Below are 27,653 nucleotides of genomic sequence, written 5' to 3'. Positions count from 1 at the left end.
GCAATCTTCGACAGTGCTACAAAAATGATCCTATAATGGATGAGCCTAAAAAAAGTTTATCTACTAGAAGATATTATTCGCACAACGACCTATGGTAGAACTAAAAATCAAAAATTGAAAAAATTGCGCCAATTAAAAAAAAATAGTTCATTTTTATCCAATATTTTGATCGTTTTTGGGCTTTACGGAGAACTAAAATATACATTTACAGAACAAACCTAAAAAACTGGAACGGATCATTTGTCTTTGACTAGTCAATCACTAAAGCATGTTTGAAAAATTTAGTTTTGAAAAAAGTATGTTTAAGTATAACCTGGGGGAGCTGCTTGAGCTAAGCGACTACACTTTAGAAGGTTGTAACTCAAAAACTATTTGAGATACGAATTTATTTTTTTTTTCAAATTTCAGATTAGGTATGCCCCTTAACCTTACATATATAAGTTATCACAGTGATTTGCGCCTAAAAAAAAAGGAATACAAACTCAGTTTTTACAGTTACAAATATTATTTAATAATTTCTCTTTTATTTAAAATTTTACATTTTTTTTACACCTAAATTTAGTTTAATATTTTGATTACATAATTTTTTTTCGCTTTCTAAAAACTAAATCGTTTGAATATTACAATTTCGAAGCTTTAGGGTTTTTTAAGACATTTCAGAAAAAAAGAAGCTTTCAAAAAAGAACAAAAATTAAATTATATTTAAAAAATATTGCATCAAGTCGCCTTGCAGCATTAGTCAAAATATATTTAAATTATTTTATATTTGTGTATTTGTGAGTGTACAAATATTCTCCGACGTAACGGTGGTTTTATATAGCTATATAACAATTTATATATAAATGGAGTAACTAAAAATTCAAACATAATCCATTTTTTAACAAAAGAAACAAACAATTTCCCAAAAAAATGTGTTTGTGTGTATATGTGCAAACATAGGTGTGTGAGTATGTGTGTGGACGCGTATAGTTTAAAAGAAGTTTAGGAAATCATCGTAACGGTAACGCATACCAAGCTCTCGAGGCGTTGAACGCTTTCAGCTCGAAAAAGTTTTGAAAACTTTTTGTTAATCGCTGAAAGTACCAAATATCAATAAGCTCGTAATAGCGTTGCAACTTTATAAGCTTTTCAAGGCCATTACATCGCTGTTATCATGTGACTCTCATCGTCTTCGTTCATTGTGTTGATATTCTTCTTGTTGAGCTCGTTGTTCGAAATTATGAGATTGGCAGTTTTGACGTCGCCATTGACGACTTTCGCTTGATTGTTTGTAACCTGTTGGGCCTTAACTTCCTTAACTTCTTTGTTCTCATCTTGGTCTTCTTCTTCATCGTCATCATCGCTTTCCGCATCTTCTTCGTCTTCATTCAGGGGGGTTGCTGTACGACTTGTGGGCGTTTGTGGGGGTGGTGATTCACGTTCTTCGTTTTCCTCTTCGTAGATGACATCACAATTTGTTGGTATCGTTTTCGGTGGTGGCTTCTTCACAGGTTTTGCAGGCTTTTTGCCCGCTTCACCATTAGCTTCTTGCATGTTAGTCATTTGTATTTGCATTTCACGCAGACGATCAGTGAGCTCGAATAGATCACGCTCTTGAGACTCACAGCGCGTTCGTAGCTCGTCGATTTCGCGCAGATCTTCAGTTCGCGGATCGCGTCGTTCATAACGCATGCGCATCTCCTCAAAGCTAAAAATTAATAACATAGTGAATTAAAATAAAATATTTGATGAAAGTGTTTTTAAGTGTGAAAGCTCAGATTCTTTATATATACTACTACTAAAATTTTTACCAATTGAGTTTATTAGGTTAATTCTGTAATTACAACATTTATATCGTTTAGCTTTTAAAAATAATGCACAGTAGCGACCACCGAAAGCTTTTGCAGTGCTAGAGCATATTGATACATTTGATCAAGAGCATACAGATTTTAAAAACAAATGGATTTTGAAAGTTTCGAGCTATGTTTTACATTAGCCGATTTATAAATACCGAACTTTTAAGCTTTTCGTTCTAACTAATTGAGCTTAATATCGGCTTTATGGTTTTTTTTTTTTTTTTTTGTATAAGGAGCGCAATATTTTTACTTACAGATTCGTCAGGCATCGACATTTCCGATGAAGCTGCTCAATTTCGTTCGTATTGCTGATATCACGCTTGTCCATGGCCGATTTTTCGGTGTCATATGCTGCTTTCAGATCCTTCAAATCATGTTTGTGTCGAAGTTCAATTTCTCTGTAGCGATTGGTCGGTTGGTTTTAGGTTTAAAGTTTTTTTGTATTTTTAGCAGAAAAATTTGGAAATATTTGCAGTTTTAATTATTGGGAACAAAATACTAATTTTCGAAAGTTGTTAATTGAAAGGTAAATATAAATGAGTGTATTATAGTGGAAAAATAAACTTGTTCAATATGCGGGGTAACGAAATATACTAAATAGATCAAATTTTAAAATGTAATTAAATAAACCATGTTTTAGTCAGCAGTTTATTCTATGCGTTTCATAACATTACATGTGGACTTCTTATAGGGCATGAGTATTGTATTTGCACATATTTTTCAGCAAGATGACGCCTCATGAACTTATTTTAGGTTAAAAAAAGCGGGGTTTACTTAGAAGGAACTAAACGTTTTTCGCTTCCGAATGTAAATCGTCTTTGAAAAGTGACAGCATTTCTAAGCATATAGCTGATGGTTGGTGAGACAATACTTTAAGAGAATCTCCATATTTCTACCCATAAATACGCAAAATTTAATTCAATCTCAATTAAAATAAACTTTTATTGTGTGTATGTATTTACATATAAATAAGTGAGTAAAAGTCAATTTCCGTTTAACAAATAACGGTATCTTACAAATAAAATGGCGATTATGTTCAACATCAAGCATGCTAATGTTATGAATGGCGACATTGTCAAGTAAAGCACAAACAGTGATGGCAAAATGTATGGGTACGACCGCTTCGCAAGCACATACAAGGCAGTGAGTACTAACGATAATGTTGACGATGCTGATGATGCAAATGACTCATCATTTACGAAAACACCACGATTCGCATAAGAAATGCTGTTGAAAAAGTACATACAAAGTAAGTACAAATGTTTGCATTATTAACAACAAAAAAAATGCTACAAACTAAAGTACAATAATTAAAGCGGGTATGTGTTAGAGAGGGTGATACATGCAATGCTGAAAATATCGCAACTAGTAAAACAATTGCTGCAAATATTAATAACTTTCTGATGGTACTTCATATTTAGCTGGATCAGCAATTCGGATGCGAACGAAAACAAAAATTTTTAGGAAAAAAAAATAAATTACAGAAAAACTTCTTCCAAAAAAAAAAAAATTGTTTCAATATTTGCATTGTAAAAACACTATTTTTAAAAACGCTAGTTAGTAAGATATAGGGAATGCGTTTGAAATGTTCTAATTCTCACCACATCTATAGGCGAAGGTGGAAAGTAATTTTCTTGGCATGCAAAAGTATTATTTTTTTATTTGTTAGTCTTTTATAGACAGCCAATATGATATATATTAGTATTTTTTAGTAAAAGAGGTGATTTTAGTATAACATTATAAAAAAAACTAAAATTATTTAACTCACTTGATTTGCTCTTCGACATCGGCGAGCTTTTTTCGATGCCGATCAGAAAGCTCTTGCAACGCTTCCTCCTTTTCAGCTTGTAATTTAGCTTTTTGTTGCTCTGTAATACCCAAATAATAAATAAATAAATATTTTCAGCGATTCAACTAATAATTATTAAATATAAGTTTTGTAATTTGTATATTAGCTTTCTCTACAACAAAAAGACGTTGGAGCTAAAAATATGTGAATATAGAAATTACCCAATTCTTTTTTATGCTTCTGCCGCATTTCCTGGGTAGCATCTTGCAGCTCCTTGGCAAATTCCTCCTTTACCTGACTTAAGCGTTCGCGGAACTTCTCTTCCATTTCCTCTCTTTCAGCATCAAACTCTTTACGTAAGTTTGCTAGAAGTATAAATGTATATTTGTAAAATTTAATGATTACCACATAATTTTTGGAGTCATAATTCAATATATACATATATATATAGTATAAAACAAGGTCCTTTCAGCAAGTTGCCGATGGTTATTGATAAGGTTACTTAAAGGTTATATACAATTTCTGAGCTGTAGCCTATTATTACTTAGTCTCAAAAAAAAAAAAACAAATCTTGATATTTTTTTTACTTGTAAAAATTCTTAAACTTTATTCTGGTAAGAAATATTGATGTACCCGAGAAATTAAAAGTGTCAACAAGTATATGCTTACCTTCTAATGCCTCCCGGCGCTCCTCCTCTCGACACATTGCATTTTGGTATTCACGATCAGCACGATCCAAATGCATTCGCATCTGCAGCAAGCTGTTATCAGATTTATCTCGCATCTCAGTGAACTCCTCACTTTTCCGCTCAAAACGCTCTTGTACTTCATTGAGCTAAAATTTGGGCGAAAAATAATAATTTATATTAAAAGAACATTTTAAGTGTCTTCCTTTGTTACTTTATTTCAAGATATTTTTAAGAAAGAAGCTGGTGAGGTTAAAGATTATGATCATGGACAGACAAATAATGTAATAGTCAGATGGTATAGGAATTTCGAAGATCTTAATCTGAAACGATTTTATATGTTTTCAACCTAGAACAGACAACCGTTACTTTAAATCTTAGATAGGTTTCCATGTTCGTACTATTTTCCAACTTTACACAACCCTTTCAAATTAAACTAGATCTACGTTATTTTAAAATCATTTGAAATACTAAATATTGTAAATACCTCAGTTTTGAGCTCATCCTCGTTGGCGGTGTAGCGGTTTGTCAGAGCTCGAAGCTCTTCAATATGCTCCGCTTGCAGCTTATCAAGAGCATCGCGGCGCTCATCCACATAAACGGATTCGAGTTCTGTTTTCAGTCTTGTCATCTCTGTACTGTTTAATGAAGACAAGACATAAGTTAGAAACTAGAAAAAGGTACTACAAACTACACCGAACTCACTAAAGTTTGTCCTCCCAAAAGACGGCAGCTTGACTGCGCACTTCATTGATACGATGGACTACTTCTCGTTCCTTATCACAGAGTGCGCTGGCAACAAAATTATAACAAATTGAAATATTGCTTGTGTCACAGTCTCTGTCTCATTTTACTCACTTATCACACTGATTTTTGATTTTTTTGACGGCCTTCATCTGTTCCTCCAAATTCGTATTGGCCGTTTGCAGTTCGGACTTCATATTGTCTATCTGTTGCATAAGTGTTTTGATCGCCGACTCTTGCTCGGCCACAACGCCACGCAGTGACTTCACCTCAGCCTGGTACACTTTCAAGCCCTCGACTTCCTGCTTGCGTTCCTCCAACTCGTTATGCAGTTCCTCCGTTCTCTCCAAAGCCAACTGACGTTCATGCAGCAGTTTATCTGTTTTATCTTTGGTTTGCAAGCGTATTTCACGCAGCTGCCATTCGCAATCAGACATAAGGTTCTCTTCTCGATCTAAACAAAATATTTTGTTGATAAATGCGCAAAATGTTTCGTCACTTCACAACCGACCTTGGTTTTGTGTTCTCGACATTTCGAATTCCTTTTGCCATTTATCCTGACAGATTTTCCGTTCCGCTTCCGAGTTCTCTAACGCATTCTTCAATATATTAGTTTGCGCTTCCAATTCGCCGCGTATTTTCTCCACCTCCTTGCGCCATTCCTCCGCTTCGCTTTGTGCCGTCGCCAGTTGGGTTTGCAAGTGGCTGGCCAAACTCTTCGTCTCATTGTATTTAGCCTCCAATTCCTGGTACTGTATTTCGAGTTCCTCTGCGTGGAAGAGATCAGTTTAATATAAAAAAAAAACACTTACATCTTATAATTGCATTGACTCTCTATTGGTGTTACCATATTTCTTCCTAAATTCATCCTCGTTTTCACTGTACTTATGCCGCAGACTTGTCTTTTCATCTTCCAGCAGCTTCAGTCGTTTTCGCACGAAGTCATCGTCCTTTTGCGCCGCTCTCAGCTCGCCCTGCAGTCCTGTTTATAAATTTAATACCGCACATTAATACTGATTATTCCTGTTCGGCAAAAGTAATTATTTTTGATTAATTCTATTAACTTACGCTCTACATTCCACGCCTTGGCCGACATTTCTTGTTCCAGTTTCTCGATTTTCGCCTGCATCTCGCTGACTTTGTTCTGCAGATTGTGCACATTCTTCTGCGCGTCCCCAATTTGTGTGTTGTAACGTGATTTTTGTTCAATTAATTCGCGTCTGGAAAATATATTAATTTTTAATTCAATTTCAATTAAACACAGATCAAATGTTTAGCTTAGCATAAATTTACTACAGGCTAAATGAGGGCGCAAAAACAAAAAAATTAAAATAAAATATGAGTTAACATTGTACCTATAATTTGTTAGTATAAAATGTAAATATTTAGCGAATTCTAAATTTTATTGGGTTACCTCAACAGAAAGTCTTCCCAAATCAATTATAATAAAACACGTACAATATTTTTGGAAAAACGTCGCAAGCAGCTACTCTATTAATCAAACAATCCTCTAAAATAAACGTATACCAAATGTTTTATCTATATGTGTATGTTTTGGTATGTTCCCAATTGCGCAAGCTATCAGACCTATCTACAGCATACCCAGCTAACCAAAAAGCCTAACCATATGAACTCTCAGCAAAATAGAAAATACGAAAAATTTGAATTAGGTTCAAGATCTGTATTGCACATTTTCTCGCTTAGTTTTTAACCTTTATTTGTTTTTTTGATTTCTTATCTCTTGTTTTAAAGTCTGGCCTTCTGAATCCATTATAATGAAATGATCAAAGAATGATAAACTTCAATAAGAATATATTTATATTCAGATCTAATCTTTTCTGAATGGATTAAAAACTACATTTTCACGTCCATCGTAAATTGTGTTATCAGTGATTTGAATTTTAAAATGTTACACTTTAAAACCATCGAGAAAATCATTTTCCCATAAAAGATATCTAAAGGTTTTCAAAATAATATTCAGCGCAATTTATAGTTCTTTTTTAATGTTATTTAAATTTTTAAACATTAATATATTCAGATAAATATAATTATAGTTTTCTCGTTGTTTTTCGGGGAAAATATTATTAAAATTAGGTAATTTTCAATTGCTTTATAGAGTCACAATACTCGTAGAAACAATATATTTATGCATTTACTTATGTCTTTCCAGTAATTATTATAAGATTAAACGTGAGGCAGCTTCACTCGAACAACTCTGTATTTTAAGCATAGAAAATAATAATGACATATGCGGTTATAAGAAGTGTTGGGATTATAATATAATTTTAGCAGGAAGAATTGTCACGAGCAGGAAACTGCTCGAGAGCACTTGTCTACATTATTTTGCGAATTTTAGAGTTTGAATTTATTGCATATATTTAAAGAAAATGTGAATAATAAACATAACTATTTTAGGCTTAGCAACGATATTGTTTTCAAATTCTCTATATCACTTTACAATTTCCGTCAACAATTTGATGAGTATCAAAATGTAAACTCAAGTTTATTATCTACGTGGTCAAGTAGCTTGGCTTCCGGTTAAACAATTTTAGTTTATATGTATTAGTTTAAGTATTCCTGCTGGGTACTTTGTGCGATTCATTTATCTGAATTCGGCACGAATATTGTTTTTTATGATCATTTTATTTTTAAAAACGTATATTTAACGCTTCTGTTTATAAGATATATTGGAAAAATAAACGGATAATTTGGCGCTTCGGACGCTATTTGCGATTTGAATATATATTTATATGCCTGTATATAAGTATGTGCATGAGTGTATATAAATAATTCGTATTTAGAAATTACTTTCGAAATAGCACGCGCTGAAGAACGTAGAAGCAATGAGATGGAAAGAGATGATGAAATACACTCATATTATAGGTATATATATTAGGGTGTTAGTTATTTTCCAAGTTACTTTTTTTTTTGCAAACGATTTTATTTTTTGTAATAATATTTAATTAATTAAATAAGGACAACGTAAAGAAGTAAAGTTGCTATGAGAAAAAAATCATTAAAACCTTTTTAAGCAAAGCAGAATATTACTTTTTAATGTTGTATCCTTATTTTTAGGGCACTTCTATTCTTATGACAATGTCAACAAATAAAGTTTTTAAGAAAAAAAGTCATTAAAATCTTTTTTGCAGGGCAGAAGTTTTTTTTTACTAGAAAATAATTATTTCAAAGTTATAGGTTTATTTGCTTTCAAGATAAAAAATTATTGTAAAAGAGCAAAAAACCCATGATGAGTACTGTTAAAGATGCAACTGACATTAGCCGTCTCAATAGATTTGTGAAAGGCTCAAGGCGCTTCGTCGATTTGTAATGGTCTTATGACCTATTATATAGGACCGGCGTTCTAAGCTGTCCAATTGAGATCCCTGTTAGGATTGACATCGTAACCTAACCTTACCTAAGCCATGCACTGTTCAAATAGAAAATAAAGAGATCAGCTTTTACGTTGGCAGATTTTTTAAAGCAATAACTGAAGCTTCAGGAAGCGTGAGCAAAAAAAAAATCAACTTGGCAAATAACGGACACCCTAATGCACATATACAAATAAATGTGTATGTGTGATGATACTGAATGTTTAGGTTAATGCTCAAGATTTTCAATAAGCACAATTGTGGCAGCGATCAAAGTACTCTGCGGCAAATATAAACAAATTAAGCGGCAGGTAAGTGAGAGTCGTACCCACTAAACATACCTACTTATGTATATATAGCAGATACATATATAAGTGCATACTTTACACTGTTCATTTTATATTGCGTACTTCTTGTTTATTTATTTAAATGTGTTTTCTAACTCAACACGTAAATTACACTTTTGTTAAATATTTCAGAAAAAAAAAATTTTTATATTTGGGATGCGCGGATTGCATTTAAGATTTCCTCATTGCCAACTCGCTTATAATTTACCACAAATTGTTAGCACTTCGCAATTTCTTAATTATAAACACTGATTTTACACAATATAAACTGGCAGATAAATGTCTTGCAATTAGAATGTAAAGACAAAGTATAAATAAAATATGCACAGAACCGGGCAGTAGATGCACACACATCAATATAAATTAACTTGTGCCTTAATGGTTGCGTGCATCTGTGCCTGTGTGTTGGTGCTTTTCCAATATAGCCACTTATTGGAAATTCTTTTACGCAGCTGCAAAAATTTCAATGCTAAACAAAATTAATTGAATCGCATACGCCTGGCTGATGGGCACAGACACACACATACACATGCACTCTCTATATATGTATGTACATGTAAAATCTTTTGCCTTTAATTAAAAGAAAACACAAAAGTAAAGTGGCCCATTTTGGTTGAAAAAAGTTATCAGCACGTGGACTAAATGCGATTAGCTGCTCGACGACGTGCATATTTCAAAAAACGCTGTGTAAATTTTCAATATTTTAAGAATTTGGCAGAAGAATGCCAAACTACAAAGAAAACAAACATTGGCATGTCGAAACAAAAGCAATAATATTAAGCTGATTTGTCCTACTCCCAAAATAATCATAATTAGAAATGCACGCAAACGCACCCGCACACACTCATACATACAGACACACAAACGCGCACAACCAGCAGTGAATTGGAGCCGGACAACTAGAGCAAAATATTTAAACACATATATTTGCATGAGCTTTAACATGCAATTATTTCTGCAAAACGTGCAGTAGCACACCTACACACATACACACACATATCTCCTTTGCACTGCAGTTATTTACTGCTGCCATTTAGCCGGTGCATTTGTGCCGAAAATGTTTGAATTTTGTGTATAAAGCTTGTGTGTGCGCCCACAATGCGCTAGCGTGGGAATTGAATACACACACCTGCACACATACACGCACAAAGTTATAATATATGTATAAACGAGACATTAATATAGAATTATGTAGGCAGCAGTTTGGCTGGTTGCATGTCCGAAAATACGAAACGATTCATTCCGTCATGAGTTTTATTTAGCCTTCGTTAGTGTTTGAGTTTTGAAAATTCGGTGTTTTGTGTTGAATTGTTGAAAAACTGAATGATTTTCAAAAAGAAAAAAGCTTATGCGAATCAGAATGGTAATTTTGTGCAAGAATTTTGAAAATGTTCACTCAACTCATGGCCGATTACTTAGGCATAAATGCGAACAGTTTATTTTACACGCGAAATTTATTTTTCAATAGGCGCAGAATATGTGAGTCATGGTTTTCAAAAAATACTGGACCAAAATTCTAGTTGGCTGAGCACGGTGCTTTTTGCAAAAGAAAATTGTTTTAATACTTGTATATAGTAGTTTTTATAATAGTTAAATAAAATTTAAATATATTTGCATATATATAAATAAAAATACAATACTTCATAATTGAATATGAAATAATACATTGCTAAGCATTTGTCTTTATCTAATATATTATACTAAAAATACAATACATGCATGTATGACTGCTCGAGTAGGTGTCACTCTGTAAGTAAATTGGCTTCATAAGGTTACTCATACGCCGTGCATGTCTCATTATGAATGTGGTGCCGCTTTTACTTTCTAAGTTTTCCTAAAACAACAGGAATGATCAAACGTTTAAGGTTTTTATAAGATATAAAGTAAAATATTTCTAGAAAAACTAATGTTCTTTTCGATCAATCATATTGCAAAAATAAATTACTTTATATTCATGCTTGAGCAGTGGTGCCAATTGTCGATTCTTCAATCACTTAACAGTTGAAGTGAAAAAGTGCCTTAAGCTTGTGGAAAAAAATTGGTAAAGAATTTCAGGTACAAAATTAAATGCAGTAATTCGAAAGTAAACTACTGCATATGCTAAAAGTGAACCTCATTCGGGTCATTCCAGCGTGTCGATAATTTGTAAATATGCTAAAGAAGTGAATTAAATGGATGCTTTTGACATCAAAACCTCAGTCTTCTTAAGCGTAGACGCTCATAAGAGCTATAACTTAAGCACGAGAGCCCAATGCCGTTACTCTAGGCAATGCCGTAAGGAGTTTTTCATTCGTTTTATTTTCATGTAACTTTCATCTGAATGGTCTGTATGTGGAGCATGAGAAGAAAGGTCAAAACGCGATGGAACGTTCTAACTGGGTAAAAATACCAAAAGTCCTGTTTAAAACGGTATATCAGACTATACAAAAATCCTACTAGCACTCGATTGAAGGGACTGTAGGAATAATCATATAGATTATAAACTGGCCAGAGTCTGGTGACGGCACACGCGTGCAGAATAATGAGTACAGATCGGCAAGACTGCAAAAAATGTCAAGCGCAAAGTACCAGGGAATCAATGGAGCATTTCTTATGCACTTGTCCCGCATGAGATACTGGAAGAGGTATCGTTAGTGAGGCAACAGAATTTCGCGTCAAGAACAGGCATCGTCAAGTATGACTACTACTCATGGACTAACGGCACTTTTCTGTCTAAGGAAGCAATCTGGTATCGCTAAGGACAAAAACTAGTCTATGCGTAGCTCATTAGCCTACCAGTCTAACCTCACCAAACCTTTATCTGAATATTATGGTATATCCACATATACAGCTTTTTCATTTAATTTTGCAGCTTTTTAAATTGGTTGGCTTTTGGTATTATTATTTGGTGAACGGAAGCATTATTCTTAAGGTCTTATGGAGCATTGTCATTCATAAAATATACCAAAATTAAGAACTTTACTGAATACTGAACTAACAGAGCAGAAAACTATGAGGTACAATGTTTTACGTATAAAATCTTGGAAATCATATGTAAAAATTATATAAAGAGTTAATAACGTTTTCAGGCACACTCACCATATCTCTCATAGCTTGGCTATTGTATGCCTGCAAATATTATATATAGTATTTTCTATGAAGATATTCTCAGCATACTGTTTAGATTTTCAGAAATCACAAAACAATTTTGGTTTTTAGCTTCGTTTGCTTATTTTAAGCTTTGTTATATATTGATATTTGTGCATTAATCTTTAAGACATTGCCTCATCTGTAGAAATTCATTGTTCCACTATCCACATTTTCAAGCTTTCAAATGAAGATTAATTAATAAATGTTTTTTACAATGATTTAGATTGAGATTGATGTGTTGAGCAGGGCAATATATAATCAATATAAAAAATTGGCATACTCACTTCATTATTGTAATATGTGAAAGATACAGGGTTCTACAATTCTTAAACAGTATCCAAGTTATTGCTAAGTGTTATTAGATGCTTTAACATATTATGTCGAAATGCACTCGACTCACTGACTTGCGAAAAGCGCTACGTATTATGAAATGATTACGATTCTAGTATTCAAAGTTTAAATGCCCATAATCACTTGAAGATAGACAGATTATCTAACAAATAGTTTGAAAAAAAATTTCGGAGTAATCATAATAACTGACATTAATTTTTAATTTGACACAATAAGTGTCAATTCAATCAACTAATTCCAATAGTAATGATATAAGATAGATTCAATGCTACTTATACTAAATAGTCAGTGAAATCGAAGGACGACGCAAACTAGAAAAAATCGGATTCGAGCTTTTCATTCATTTTATTTATGACTACCAAAGATTCTTCCTATATCTTTCAATGCAGTCATCTTTCGCGTGCAAGACCTCTTCCGTTCGTGTCCACGGCAGTCGGGTGGAGTTAGCAATCATATACTTAAAATTATATGGTCAAGTAAAGAGAAATTCATTAATTTTCCCATAGATAGCTTCAATAATTTAAATCTCGCGTTTGATTAGTGCAAACGGGTTACACAATATGACGTTAGAAAGATAAGTTTTCGTAAAAAAAATTTCTCAGACAGCTGAATCGTTTGCAACAAAATCGATCCCTCTCTGAATGGGATAGTTACTGGTGATAAAAAGTGGGTCACTTATGATAATGTCAAAAGAAAAAAGGTGTATAAAAATCGCTGGCAGCAAACGGTGACCATGTTAGAATTGATGATTAAGAATGTTTTGCCATATATTTGGTGCGATTGAAAAGAAATACTTTACCATAAGCTGCTCACCTACGGCCAAAAGCTTAATTGATATTTGCCCCCTTAATAATTACAGGACAAAGTAAATTTGATGGCGCAAAACTTAACTGATACTGAATTGAATATTAAATAGGGCAACGCGACGGCGGTATTTTTCCATTGCGCATAGTCTGGACAACTGAATCATTAAAATTTTGCTTTACTGTGCTTTTGTATATTGTCTAACTAACTAAATAATTCTTTGAAAAAGTATATATACACATTCAAATAAGATATATATATACTTGATATATATTCAAATATTTTTTTTTGTTAATTTCGGATTAACTTTCGCAACTTGACATTCATTTTTGATACATGCAGAAGAAAGCGTTTATGTTGTTTACAATTATTATCTCACTTCCTTTACCTACGAGTTTGTGTACATATATAAACCGCTGTTTATATATTTGAATGCTTCGTAGCTTCGTGGTAAATTAAAATACGTTAAGTATCAAAAATATACCTGAAGACATGTGAGAAGCAGCTGCTTTCCGACGCGATCACATCTAGCTCAGAAACTGGCGCAAAGCCAAAAATTTGTGAATTCTCTTACCCACCTGTGATGAAGTCTTTGTTTTGTTAGAATATTCCGTTTCGGCAGAGTATAAGCGGATAAAAAATTAAAACATTTTTGACTTTTAATTTTGAAACGAATAATTTGTACATTAAATACGCCCATAAATGCAAATAAATCAAATTTTAATGGTCTGCCAGTCAGAAATATACTCACGAAAAGCGCTTTATAAAAATTTCAAATAATAGAAAGAAGCAGTGAATATTAGCCAATATTTCTAAGGAATCATTCTAATTTTCGGGAAGTCCAAATAACCAGTTACCATAAAGTTTAGCGAGCACAACCATTACGTAATTTCCACTAACAATATCGGCAACGCAAGCCCTATTAAAACTACCACTAACACTGACATTCGAAATTTAAAAATTCACCAAATTTAGAGAGTTATTTATACGCACCTCAGCTTTTCTACCGTTGCGTCGTTCTCCTTGCTCTGGTATCCGTTCACAGTGCCGTTCGTCAATTCACTGTCCTCCTCTATTATCTCCACTGTTGACTTCTGTGGCAGCCCGTTCATGTGCGCGAAGGATTTATTAATGCCACCACCACTGCCGAGCACACTGTCGTCAAGACTGCGTCTTTTCGGCGTCGCTGGTTCGCTACCCTCCACATGAATTGGTATGAAGTGCACATTGCCAATACTGTTCCCTGTAGCACCGTTGATATTGATAATCTGCTCACTATCCGCCCTACTAGACGAGGTGGTGGAGGAAGCGGAAGTATTTGCAACCAACGATCCGGTCGTTGACTCCACTACCACATCCGGCAAGCTTATGCTCTCGATGCAAACCAAACGTTCGTTCGGATCCACAGCCTCTGTCAGATAGTCGAGATCGTCGCATTGCATTAGCGTCTCATCGCAATCGGTTGAATTGCCATCGCGCACGAAGGGCAAACGTTGTTGTGCCAACGACTGTGTGTGTTGTTGCTGTTGACGATTGTTGTTGTTATTGTAATGCTGTTGCATTATTGGTGACCCGCTCTTTGTTGAACGCGTAGCGCGCGTTTCATTGTCGCTACTTGAATGCCGGCGGCTATACGATGATGTTGACGAGCTATGAGAATCAATGCCGCTAATGCCCGAATCAGGGTAGCTGGTGCTCAGATTGGAATCACTCGTATTGCCACTCTTGAGTGCACTGCGCTCAGGGCTACCGAAATGTTGGCTGTCCTCGTATTCAATGTCAAGGTTATCGATCTTTGCCACGTCAATACCGGCTCCAGCTTCTATGCCGTCAGAGTCGGAGTCTGCCATGCTGTCTGCGTCGCCGTCATTTGCGGCGTAATTAGCGTCGTTCTCCTCCTCATTTTCCTCCTGCTCGGGCACATTCTCCAGTTTCCTATGATTATAGCGCAATGGCCATTTCGGCTGGTAAACAGTTTCGGGTATTTCCTGATCGTGGAAAACTTCATCGTCCTCGATGTCTTCGACATCGTCATCTACCGCGCTTATCTCCACCCCAGCATTTTCGCGTTTCATTGTTGGTGGTTCATTTTCGAAATCGTAAAACACTTCCTGCTCCACTGGACTTCCAGCTAGGGCATTTTCTTGACCACTTGAACTTCCGCTGCAGTCTACAACAGTTATTTTGGGTAATATCGGCACACGCGGTGCATCGTCAACACCTGCACTCACGTCACTACTGTTCGTTTCCGGCACAGCGTTTTCGCGAAATTCACCCGGTGTGTCTTCGCTCGGCTTAGCACTAGTCTGTCCCATGGACGCTGCGTCGCTTGGGCACACAGACGAGGGCGGAAAAGTTGGTATTAGGAACGATACGTCGCACGCTTCGCGATCGCAGCTCGCGATAATTGTTGGTACACTTGCGGTTGTTGTTAAGGGAAACGCACTATGCGGTGCCGCACTCGCTGCACTACATGTCGTCACTTCGGTGTTGCACTGATTACCGTTAATATCACTGTTACCGCCAACTTTAATGTCACTTTTACATACAACTACTGCGTCACCTTCTTCTTCCCCTATGTCACTTCCTATTATGCACTCTTCACCTTCGACCTTCGATGATTCGTTTTGTTTACTTGCGTTGTTTGATTTATTCTTTCGCAGGTCGTCTGCAGTACACCCCGCACGGTCATTCGGCCTTTCCGCGTTGTTGTTATCCGTGCCTGCCGTTTTGAATGTACCGTTCAACTCGACTCTTATCTCGCGAATAACAGCGCACTCGCTGCCGCTGGGCGCATTGGGCGCATTCAGCTTCTGTTCGGACGACTCCTCTTCGATCAGTTTACTCTCACTCTGGGCTCCAGTCTCCCTCACGCTCCACTGCGGATCTGCTGAGCGCGCACGCAATCCGGCATTTATTGCATGAGCTCTCCCGCTCAGTTGTTGCTCTTCCGCTGAATTACTGCGTCGTTGGTGCTCCTCGTCTTTGCACGTTCGGCTCGCATTCTTCGCGATATTATTAGAATTCGTTATTTGATAACTATTTGTGGAAGCGTACGAGGGGTCGGAGATCAAGTCAAGGTGTGTACTAGCCGAATTATTTTGACCATTTTGCATTACTTTGACTGGATTTGTAGGGGAGCAACTATTGTTTTGACTATTTCGTTGTTGCTGTTGCTGATGATTATGATGTTGATGACTATTGTTGTTGACGTTTGTTGGCGCACTGACAGGTGCTAACGTACGGCCGTCCTTCGCTGTTGTTTGTTGTTGCTTTTGCTGCTGAAGTTGTGCCAATTTTTGCTGCTGCTGTTGTTGCGTGTGTAAATGTTGGTTTTGGGCAGCGCTCTGCACTTGTGGTTGTGTATTGCGACTGCGGTTATGATTACGTCCACGCGCCATAAATAAATCACTTAAAAATTCTTTACTCTTTTTGAAAGCCTTACTACTAACACCGTTAACACTTCGTTCGGCTTTTGAAGTCTCCAACACGGACACGGCGGAGTCGTCCTCCTCGAAGGCTGTTTCTGTGTCACTACTCTTCGAACGTCCGCGCAGGAATGAATACCTAAATGCTTTGCCAAGTTGTGAACGCTTTCGCGTACCTCGTCCAGAGCAGCTACTCGAACCACTGTAGTAACCAGTGACACTGCTGGAATCGGTGGCGGCAGCTGAGACGTCGGTGATACTTTTACTGCGCGCACCCTTCAAATTCAGTCCCAATGTCAGCGATAGTCTCGATTGTCGTTTCGCTTCGTGGCTTTTTTGCACTTTCGCCGTTTTATTTGTTTTCTCAAGATTTCGATATTTCACTTCGTTAATTGCAGCAGCACTTGCTGTATCAGTGGCTAGTACAATTTGTTCATCACCATGTAATGCTTCACTTTTGTGCCTATTACCGTTACCGTGTCTAATTCTATTTTCACTACCCGCAGTCGCTTCGATAGCCCTTTCGACATTTTCGGCGCGCGCTGCGCTACTCGCGTTTTGGTGAATAGATTCGTGTTGTACCGAATCGATTATTGATCGATTGGTGCATCGATCGTTTTTATTATAATTTCCACTAATGACAACGGGTAAAGTGCGCCCCTGCCACACAGCTTCTGCGTTCGAACTGTCATGGCGATTCAGCGACTCATACTCACAGCAATCTGCAGCGTCGCGCACAGCGCACAGTCGTTCGGTACGATCATCATCGTCAGCGTGTTCGTGTCTAACATTGTTGTGCACATCTAATTTGCTTAGATTAGATGAAAACTTATTTATTATGTCTACATTAAAATCATTGCTACGCAAAGTGGCCGCTTTGATGGGCAACTCAGACGGCGCGACATGGCCTGTGGCTGCCACAACCCCACTACCCCTTGAGGAAACATCAATTTCTTCATTCGCCGTGCGTGTGTTGTTGGCAGCTGTTGTTTTTGCTAAATTTAATTTGTCCCCCACTTCGCGTTCGCGTTCATCATCAATGCGCTTGCTGCGAAAATAGCTACAACGCTCGTTCGTTGCCGCCGCACCACGCCCCGCCAGCAGTGATTTGCGTCCCGTTGTCGCTAATCCACTCTCATCACTTCTCGCATCATCATCATCACAATAGTCGCATTCGTCTTCTTCTAAATCTTTTAAATCATCAAATTCTTCTATTTCCGCGCGTGTATACGTTTTGCCCATACACGCGTGCGTTGGCAACCCTATGCGCCGCTCATCTCGTTGCCGCTCTCGCTCATATTCGCGCTCGCGCTCTCGTTCACGCTGCCACTCATTGTATGAGCGATAACGCTCAATGGAAGCGGTTTTCTGTGCTTTATCACTACCACTACTAGCAGCGCGCTCTTTTGGCGCCACTCCCGCTGAATAGCGCGCTGCCTTGGGACTCTTCTCCTGATCTGATTTCTTCTTCTTCTTTGAGGAGCGCCGTAGCAAGTTGAACATACTTTGAGGCGCTGTTCACTTGTGTTGTCGCGCGGTACTTTGACACTTCGATCACTCACTCCGGCTTCTGCTCCCTTATTTGCCTACGCTCTTGTTCTTTGCTTAAGTTGTATATTTATAGAAGATCATTAACACTTGCCGAGCGCTTAGTCGCGTTTGTTTTTAGTACTTTTTTCGTTGTTTATTTCGATTACAACTAAATTTACAGTTGTCTCTTCTTGTTTTTTTATTTAAGTTTTACCACTCATCCACTCCCTTCGACTACTGGATGAGATACTACTAGTTGATTAGTTTATGCTGTTTTATTCCTAAGATCTCTTCGATTGTGTGGCGCTCAATTGGAATTTGCTAAAATTGTTATTACAATTTTATGGAAAGAAAGTTGTTTTTCACTTAAGTAAAATTGCGTTTTTGCTTTGAACAGGTGTGTGTACTCACTTCGTTTGTAATTCCCCCGATTCACCAGATTTGCTGGAAAAGAAAAACGAATATTTAGTTGAAGACATAAGTTAGATCTATTTGTGTGTGAATTAATTATAAACAATGTTTTCCAGAAAGTAATTTAGCTAGTACTATTAGCTTTTATTGCTTAGAAAATTTAGAGAGTGTGTCGGACATGGTCAAGTCTGATCAAAATTAGACGCATATTTACAAACTTATTTTCAAATAATTATATATATATTTTAACACTGCAATCACAGAACAGCAAACAAGCTTCTCTCGTGAAAAAGCTTCTTATAAAATATTGTTCGAAAGTGGTTTAAGGCAAGTAGTAAGCGCCAGTTATATTATATATGTAGGCATATATGTATAACAATATATGTATATCAATAAGTCTATGTCAAATATAACGGCTCATTTTCAATGCATGAAATAATATATACATATGTATATATACAAATGAACCAAATCAGAATATAACACCGATTTTCTCGATTCGACTAGGACACCACCTATCGGGACTTTTATTGCGAACATAGTTTTCTTACCCTGTCCAATATGCTTTCATGTCGAACTAACCTCGTCTATCCAAAATGAATATTTTTGCAAAGTCGGTGCATTGATTTCGGAATCGATAAGCCGCAAATTGAAGAAGGCATAAATGTTAGGTAATTTAGAAGGCTAATAGAGTGATTCAAGTAGTATTAACAAATGGTTTGATCCATATAAGTTTTGGTTGATACCTAGGGCTGAATTAATGTAACTTGAAGTTACTTTGAGATGAAAATAACCAATTGATCTCACCTCATCGTTATTTTTAAAAAAATTTTGGCGGCTAATATTTATCGATTATATAGAATCCACCCGCCCTCTCCAATGTTAATCAAAAAATATCTTAAAGTCGCATTTCTTTCCTTGCTTCTACAGTCCCGGTTTTTAAATCTCTTTTAGGCTGCATTAATTTTGCTCACTGTCAGCGAGATCAGGACCTGTATAGCAGCTCAGCTATCGGCGTGGATGCATACCTTGATGGCCTTCTGATTGCAAGACACTACAGTGGAAATTTTCAGTTTTATTTGGATTACTTATTATTTTGGTCTCGCTGATATTTTATTATTAAGCCAGCTTACTTCGAGTTGTGTAAAAACGTCTCAGATCCAAAATTCGGGAGCAAATATCTGCAAACAATGTTTAAGAACTTAGAAGGAAGGAATGACTTGTATCACTGTTTCGAATAAAAAGCTACTCAATAGCTTTTACTCAAGCCAATATTTTGAATTGCGACCATTTAGTTTTCAATTTACTATATGCCTTAAATTTTTCGAATAATCACAACTCTTTTTCCCACTATACCATACATTCTCGACCTTAATAAAAATACGATACAAAGTAGTCGGAATAGATGGTTAAAATAATTAATCTCCGCGGTCAGACGAGCATTTGTAATGTTATTATTATTTTGAATAAAACTAATTTTATAATAAATTTCAACAAAGTTTTCGAGTTACTTTGTAAATAATGTTAGTTTTATGACCCGACCAGATGTGCACATCTAATATATCTGGTATATATGTATGTATGTAGTGCATAAATGCCAGGCTCTTTCCTATAAACACACTATCAAATACTCAACAAATCAAACCAAATAAGTATAATATAACGTAGGAACACCACAGATTGCGACAGAACGGGGCTTGACGTCATCCCGATTGATTTGCAACGGCACATTTGCCGTGCAATATCCCCTCCCTTGCCACGTGTGAGGCTATAAAAAGTTGCTCTAGTGTTCAGAAACAGGGAAATCGGCAAATAGACGGACAAATAGTATACTTAGAATATATGTATATGTGTGTGTGCGTGCATATAAATTTATTCGAGTAGTGCAATTTTCAAATGTGGCATTTGAATGGCTTAAAATAAACGCAATTAAATTGCGACGCCACACTCACTCATGCCGACAGAAGGAACACAGCACACAAATGCAAAAACAAAAACGCGCATCGGCGACTGAATTGCCATATAAACTAACAACAAACAGCATCGACGAGTAAATTTCCATAAATATTTTTCAGCAATGTGTTAGTAATTGAACATGTAAACACGGTTTTTGCCTTTTTGTTTTTGTAATTACCTTTAAGGAAATATCCCTATTAAAAGCGCTAATGAGTGCGCCTGAATTAGCACACTTGCATATGTGTGTGTAGGAAGATACGCGTACAAGTTGAGTATGTAAAAGTATGCGCTTGTGCTTGAAACCCCTGTAGGAAAATTTACTTCAAATCAAAATAGAATTCAGATATTGTTTTGTATTTCAGATTTATACATATATAATATATGCATTAGAGTGGGTCAAAAAAAATAAAGTTTTTGTTTTCGTTTCGTACTCCGAAAAATTAGTTGATGGACAACTCTAAGAAAGGCGCTCCAAGTATGAGCTCTTAATTGTAATGGGAAAGTTTTCTATTTGTTTATTATTATCAAATAAAAATTTCTTGAAAAAATATCTCGTTTCATAGATTTTGTAGGATATTAATTGTTCTATAACGCTCTTTTACGGTTTTTCGTAAACCTAACCATTTAAAAGATATTAACGGTTGAAGTTTGACTATTTTAAAGTAAATTTTTTTCATTCTTTTTAATTTTATAATTCAATGAATAAACATCCTTTTAAATAGCAATGAATAAAATTTAAAAATTAGCTGACAAAATTAGTCGTTCAGAGAACAATTTAAAAAAATGCGCGTTACTATCGTTCAAAGATTTATCAGTGCTGAATATTATAGAAAAATTGTCATTGCTGAAATTTGTATAAATCTTTTTAGTTCTTAACATAAGCTTTCTGTTTTTTCCTGACTTAACATCGATTGACTTCTGATCTGAGCAATCTGAAAATATTTAGAAATATTGTTTTTAAAGTATAATTTCCAGATTAACGGAAGTTAGTTTGTGTTCCTCAAATTGTAATATAACAACCGAAAAATTGCTTAAAATTTAATTTCTTTTCTTAGAATAAGCGATTTGATTCTGTATCAGCTATGCTCGACGAGGTCTTAATATTTTACCTGCAGGGTGTTATACTAATAGTCCGATACCTATGTTTATATATGAAAATATGTTTTTAGTAGTAGTTGAGCAGTAATGATTCACTTTTATGATGAGTTGTTTTTAGAGCTGCCTGCGACTTTTTTATATGTATGTATTTATGTATGAATGTTCCACAGGGCGTTGAACTCAAAAATGTATGCAAACCTGTGGGATGAAAGGGTAAGTGTAAGCTTTATGTACCTCATAAACTAAAGTTATTTATAACCGGATTTCAATATATAATTATTGATTACATAATATTATTTATACTATTTTATTCACATGTATAAAGTTATAATTATGCCTCAAAGTAATAGCAAACATTATAATTTATTTTCAGATTTGTAAACGGTGAACGGAAAAATTAATTTGAATAAACTGAGAATATACGGGAGATGGTTGGGGGAATTTTCATAGGAAATATTGAGTACGCAGGATATCATGCACTCCGAGCTGTATCGCTAAATGCTCGAAAAGATTGAATAGAAGCCCTAAATAATGCAAAGTAGGATGCAATCATAAAATTAATATTGATTATAATTCTGTTTAAAAGCCGATGATGCGAAGTAAATGCAATGTTTTATTTTTCTCTAGCGTTTTTAGGATATAAAATAATTTTTTTTTTTTTTCAAAAAACAAATCGATTATAAAAATCATCATATAATATATGAATAAGACAACTCGTTGATATGGATTAGATAATTTTATACATCAAAATTAAAAAGAATTAAAAAATAAACCGACTATACCATATTTAGTTATAACTTATATTAATTTTTCCAAAGCCCTGACGCTAAACAAAAATTTTTAGAGAAAGTTTACGAAATTGAAGGTGCCAATAAAATAAATATTTAAGTAATACTACTCGTATCATAGTACTTGTATAACTCAAATATTAGGTGCGCAACTAAGTTCTCGCTGTGTGCAATTATATTGTAAAGGTATTGGTTACAAATGAATTATTCCAAGTATTGCCCATCGCTATTCACAACTTCTTCCCATCTTTCTGGCAAAGCTCGAAAACTTTTCAAATTGTGATGACGTTTCGTGAGTGGAACTGTTTCTGAGCCAAACCAGTGCCTTCGAACTGGACAAAAAATAATCGGACGGTTCAATATCTGGGGAATATGGCGGGTGGGGTAGGATTTTCACCGTCTTCGAAGTTGTTTGGCCTTCCCTTACGCGGACGGTCGTTAATATCGAAACTCATTTGGGGTAACACCTCCGTAAACTTTTTGGAGTACCCGATATGCTTCAGCCGCCGATTTCCTTGACCGAAAGAAGAAAATCAACATTATTTGGCAGAAAATCGAGCATATTCGCACAACCAAAAGTATATGACACATAAACAAAATCACTAATGTGGAAACGTAAAACGGAAAACGATTTTCAAATGTCTAGGTTAAGTTTATCACGCTTTGGATTTATCAAAATGGAACACCACTAACTGCATATATATTGACAAACAGCGGGAACTTAGTTGCGCACCTAATATATACATAAGTATGTAAAATATTTGAAACCGATATAAGCTGGTTATTTTTTGACAGAACGAATTAATAGCGTGGGTGTAAATTTACAGTCCCTACCGAATCGTTGGTTTTGCGTTGCTGGCCACTCAAAATTTTATAGGACGAGTGTAGAAAGAAATTTTGTCACTTGAGCTCCTCAGAACACATTTCTCAACACTTGTAGCCCAAACAAAAAAAAAATGTCATTCGCTGTAGTAAAAAGTCTTTGAAATAAGCTGATTCACACGAGTTTGCCTCAAATTCCAAATGAACGCATACAAATTGTTCGAGAATTTTATTTTCCTTAGTTCCTCTCGAACAGGCACAATGCCGTCCTAATTTTTTATTTTTGTTGTGAACAAATAATAATTTGTAAAACATTTTTTTTCAAAATTTCAGTGCTGTTCTTGGTTTCTTTTTCTGTGTTTATCGAGGTCAAGTGTTCCATAAAATATTAAATTTTTTTTTATGTTTTTGAACGTACACACATACGAGTCGATATGGCTCTAAGAATGGACCTCGGACAGAAGTGAGGAAGCGAGCGCAGCCAATTATTGCGAAATAGATAGCAAATTGAATAAATATCAACTTTACAACTGCTATATTACTTATAAACTTCAGCGTTGCTCAACTATTGGCAGTAATTAAGTGTTGCCAATGACACAAAAAAAAAAAACTAAAGAGGAAAAGTAAAATAAAATCGAAATTAAAGATAAACAGACGCACAAAAAAAATAGTTTCGCATATTGCGTTGAATGAAATTCGTGCGGCGTTGAATGATAACTGTTCAACATGTAAGTAAAGACAAGAAAAAATGTTGATTTCGGTTGCACTGAAGCTATAATACTCTTCACAAATACAAAAAATTTCTTACAAGAACTTTGATCTGTCAGTTTGTATGGCTGCTGTATGATTTAGTGGTCCCCAAAATCGGCCGTTTCGACAAATGAGCAGCTTCTTGGTGAGATGAGGATGGGTGCAAAATTTGAGATCGATATTTCATCGTATGTATGTATACAGACGGACGGACATGGCTAAATCATCTTAGCTCGTCACGCTGATCATTTATATATGCTAGGGTGGAGAATATAAACATTTTTTTTTTTTGCTTAGACTGAGGGTAAAATCTGTAGAATAAAAAAAAATTTTTTTGGACAAAACTTTTTTAACATCTAGAGGCGTAAAAACCTGTTGATAAGTATTCTGGAAGCTCTGGAGAGTCCTCTTTCGGACCAATTAATAGTTATCAATTTAAAAAAAAATTTTGTGGTCATTATTGGAGTTTTAAAAAAAGTCTTAAACGACAATATGCTTTCCTTAAGCGTTAAAATAAATTTTGAGTCAAAAACCGTTAAATTCGGTAATTTTTATATAAATGTAAAGAGTTTAAACCAAAAATAATTTTTTCTTGTCCAAATAAATTTTAACTCGAAATTTACGTTAAAACTGAGTAAGCGGCCCACTAAGTGTTAAAAAAAAATAATTTTTGTTTTTCCAAAATTTTCTGTTTTTATAATCTACAGATTTTACCCTCAGGCTAAGCAAAAAAAAAAAATTTTATTTTGTGTGTATATAGTTTTTACATACATATATATAAATTGTATAAACTTATCCAAAACACGTAAATAAAATTTTATAATAATTTTTTTTTTTTTTGTGAGAAAAATACAATTTATGCGCCAACAATTGACAAAAACTACATCCACAACAACAATAAACACAATTTTATTTGTATTCCATCAGCTGTGATATCTACGGCAGTTGTTGTACTGTAATTGTTGCTTGCCACTCACTTGTTGTTGTACTCCTAGCGAATCTGCCAGCCATCACTGCCAGAAGGCGGCACTTGATACTCTGCCACGATCACTTCAGTCAGCTACCGTTAAGCGAGCGTTTTCTGTTTAATACCGACCAAACAATGTGCTCTTTTGCTTACTAAATACTAAATACTTTTTGGTTCTTTATTTCCGCTTGTGCTTTTCTTTTCTCTTTTGTAAACACCCCAGCATTTAACATTTAATACTATTATTCGCCTTTATTTTGGTTGTTGTTGTTATTGTTGTGGTTCTTTTTGGATTTTGGCACGTACCCAACTGACATTGACTGATGCATATACAGTCTGCCGCAAAGCTTCCAATGGCTTGTGTGGGTTCATGTTTTGCTCTGCGGTGTGTATGGTTGTATATATGTATGCATAGATGTATATACTATGTACTTATGAATGTATACTTATATCTTTACAATTTAATTCTTCCTCCAAATGTCTGGATATTTCGGTATGTTTGAGAGTTTTTTTAAAAATTCACACATACATGTCTACACTTTAGTCTGCAACAAAAACAGCAGCAAAGCACTTCATCGATATATACATACATACATACATATATGGCATATAGTACCTACATGCGATCTGTTCAGCTTCATTGAGTCGCTTGTGACGCCTTGATTGTTGTTGAAAAGCAACAATGGCCGGTTGGCGGTGAGCGTGAAAGGAATCGTGTTGAATATATTTTCAATATTCTCGCGAATATATAGGATGTATGTCTTGATGTATATTATTACTGAATTTCGGATTCTTAATGCTTATTTATGGAAAATAATACAAAATATGAAATTCACGATTAATTTTATCTAGACATCCGGTTGACATACAATAGTTTTATATATGTAGTTGAAAGCCAAAATTTTCGAGCACTTTCTACAATGAACCATTCTAGGATATTCGACTATAATATGAGTGATTTTTTGGAAAATCTTTGAAAATAGAGTACACTTTTTCTTATTTAAAATAATGAAAACATTACATATTGTTTTCATATTTTTTCATGTTTCCATATTTTTTTAAAGGCTTTAAACAAAAACTTTCGAGTTTTTTAGTTATATTTTTCTTAATTTGGAATTTATATTTCTTTATACTCTTTAGAAAAATTCTTTATTCAGTTTTATATATTTTAAAAAAGTTTCTAGATGTGCTTTTAGACAATATTTGAATTTTTACATGTCGCATAATAACGAACATAGGGTATTCGGAAAATGCACATTAATCTTTTGGCATTTTCAAAGAAAGTTCAGCGTGTGTTTTTCCGAGCATTTTCATTACTATGAATTTGTAAACAAAAATACTCATTTTCAATTTAAAAACGGCGAAATCTTTGTTGCTTGACTTGGTGCTTAATGGAAATGTGGAGTGTTTATAAAATTTATTAATTTTCAAGTTGTTTAGCGTTGATCACATTTATGTTTAGATAAACAGTTATGTGTAAATTATGGCACTTCAAGGTCATTTTCGGTACAAATAATTTAATGGACGATGTAAATACGTGTAATTAAGCACTAATGTGCTAGAGAGTTATTTAGTAAATTTTTTGATGTGCTGTGAAAACAAAAAATTGGTCTCAAAACATAAAATTTCGTGGCAAAACTTGCTTGGAAAAACTAAAATTTTTAGTGATGTCATATATGAGTTTAATTCAGTTTGAAAATGTTCACCTTTGTGACTAAAAAAATTGTTTTGTATATTTTGTTCACGTTTAAAAATTCAGCTTATGTCTCGAAAATATTTAATAATAAAATTAATTTCTATGATTCAAAAAATTTGTGTGTTGAAAGGTTTCCAAATTTGATCACACATTGTGGAAAAGGAAATCCCACCTTCACTTGTACTAGGATTTGTAACAACACAAACAAGCTTAACTGAATCAATCACGTACTTAGTCTTAGATTTTTACTGGTGATCATGCATATCTTCATTGCAGTATTTATGTTGCATTGACCGTTATTTATGCATGCGTAAATTTCGAGAGATTTGAGGTTAAATCTGGTCAGCAGCTCAAGTTCCTGTTAAACAGCTAAATTTAGAGAAAGTATGGCGAAATATAGAAGCTTGCACCCATATAAAATTATGCTAACATGCATTCTCTTGACACACTAATAGATTATTTTCTTTTATCTAGAATCTGCATATCTGCCCCATACTGCAAACTGATCAAGTATGCCTTGTGTAAATATAAAAGTTCTACGTGTATTCTTTTTTAGTCGTTTAAGTATGCTTTCCGTTTTAGGAGCACATATGTAAGCCCACACTATTTCTATTTGCGGCTTGATTGTTTTAAATGCACAATCTGATTTGATTACTTACAATTGTAACTTATGGCGCTTTTCGCGGCCTTTATTCACAATTCACGACGAGAATCTTCTGGGCACAGCTGGCATACAGCCTTCACACTGAACTGCTGCTCGCATCCAGTAACTTGTCGACCGATGTCGGCACTCCCTTTCGTTATTAGTTATCTTGTGATGACTTACTGGTCATGCAACAATAACAAAAGTCGTGTTTGAGTCACACACATTAAACTTCCACTGAATTAATTCACTGCGATCAATTTTAGCGTGTTGTTGTTGCTGTGTGTCACTTTAATTACTACTCACAATTATTATGATTAATTTATTAAATATTTCCAACTAAAAGTAATTGTATGTAAAATGTTAACGAGCCGTCCACACACACACACCGGCTCCGTCGTGTTGGAAGCGAATTGTCGATCTAACGCTCTATAGCTACTGCTTGTAGTTATTTGGCCAACAAAGCCATGCAGATAGAGTACACGTTCGACCGGCGGCACACACTTGTAGC

The 27,653-nt window shown here is 35.1% G+C and overlaps 1 protein-coding gene across 3 annotated transcripts; it reads right to left on the bottom strand.

The window, feature by feature from the left end:
* Positions 1 to 486: 486 nt before the first annotated feature.
* LOC106615217 (calponin homology domain-containing protein DDB_G0272472) lies at positions 487 to 27,653 on the bottom strand. 3 transcript variants are annotated; one of them, XM_070105808.1, is made up of 15 exons: positions 27,159 to 27,653; positions 18,423 to 18,455; positions 14,047 to 18,332; positions 6,123 to 6,274; positions 5,902 to 6,036; positions 5,566 to 5,823; positions 5,169 to 5,508; positions 5,016 to 5,102; positions 4,798 to 4,948; positions 4,294 to 4,459; positions 3,846 to 3,989; positions 3,604 to 3,703; positions 2,991 to 3,062; positions 2,090 to 2,233; positions 487 to 1,687 (listed from the first exon to the last, which is right to left on the bottom strand). In XM_070105808.1, exons 3-15 carry the CDS (start codon positions 17,982 to 17,984, stop codon positions 1,138 to 1,140), a joined length of 6,237 nt encoding a protein of 2,078 aa, XP_069961909.1. In that variant the 5' UTR covers positions 17,985 to 18,332; positions 18,423 to 18,455; positions 27,159 to 27,653; the 3' UTR covers positions 487 to 1,137. The 3 variants fall into 3 exon arrangements, with proteins under 3 accessions (XP_069961909.1, XP_069961910.1, XP_014086819.2); XM_070105809.1 differs by having other exon boundaries at positions 14,047 to 18,455; XM_014231344.3 differs by lacking the exon at positions 2,991 to 3,062 and having other exon boundaries at positions 27,159 to 27,652.

This window comes from Bactrocera oleae, chromosome 2 (genome assembly GCF_042242935.1).
Source record: "Bactrocera oleae isolate idBacOlea1 chromosome 2, idBacOlea1, whole genome shotgun sequence".
NCBI lineage: Eukaryota > Metazoa > Arthropoda > Insecta > Diptera > Tephritidae > Bactrocera > Bactrocera oleae.
Note: the sequence above shows the minus strand (reverse complement) of the source record. Positions and strands in the feature narration are given on the sequence as shown.

Excerpts from the sequence above, each read along its gene's own strand:
- LOC106615217 (XM_070105809.1), bottom strand. The coding sequence starts at position 17,984 with ATGTTCAACTTGCTACGGCGCTCCTCAAAGAAGAAGAAGAAATCAGAT. Across the intron at positions 6,275-14,046 it reads GCAACGGTAGAAAAGCTGAG|ACGCGAATTAATTGAACAAA; the intron begins GTGCGTATAAAT and ends TATATTTTCCAG. Across the intron at positions 3,704-3,845 it reads GAAGCATAAAAAAGAATTGG|AGCAACAAAAAGCTAAATTA; the intron begins GTAATTTCTATA and ends TGGGTATTACAG.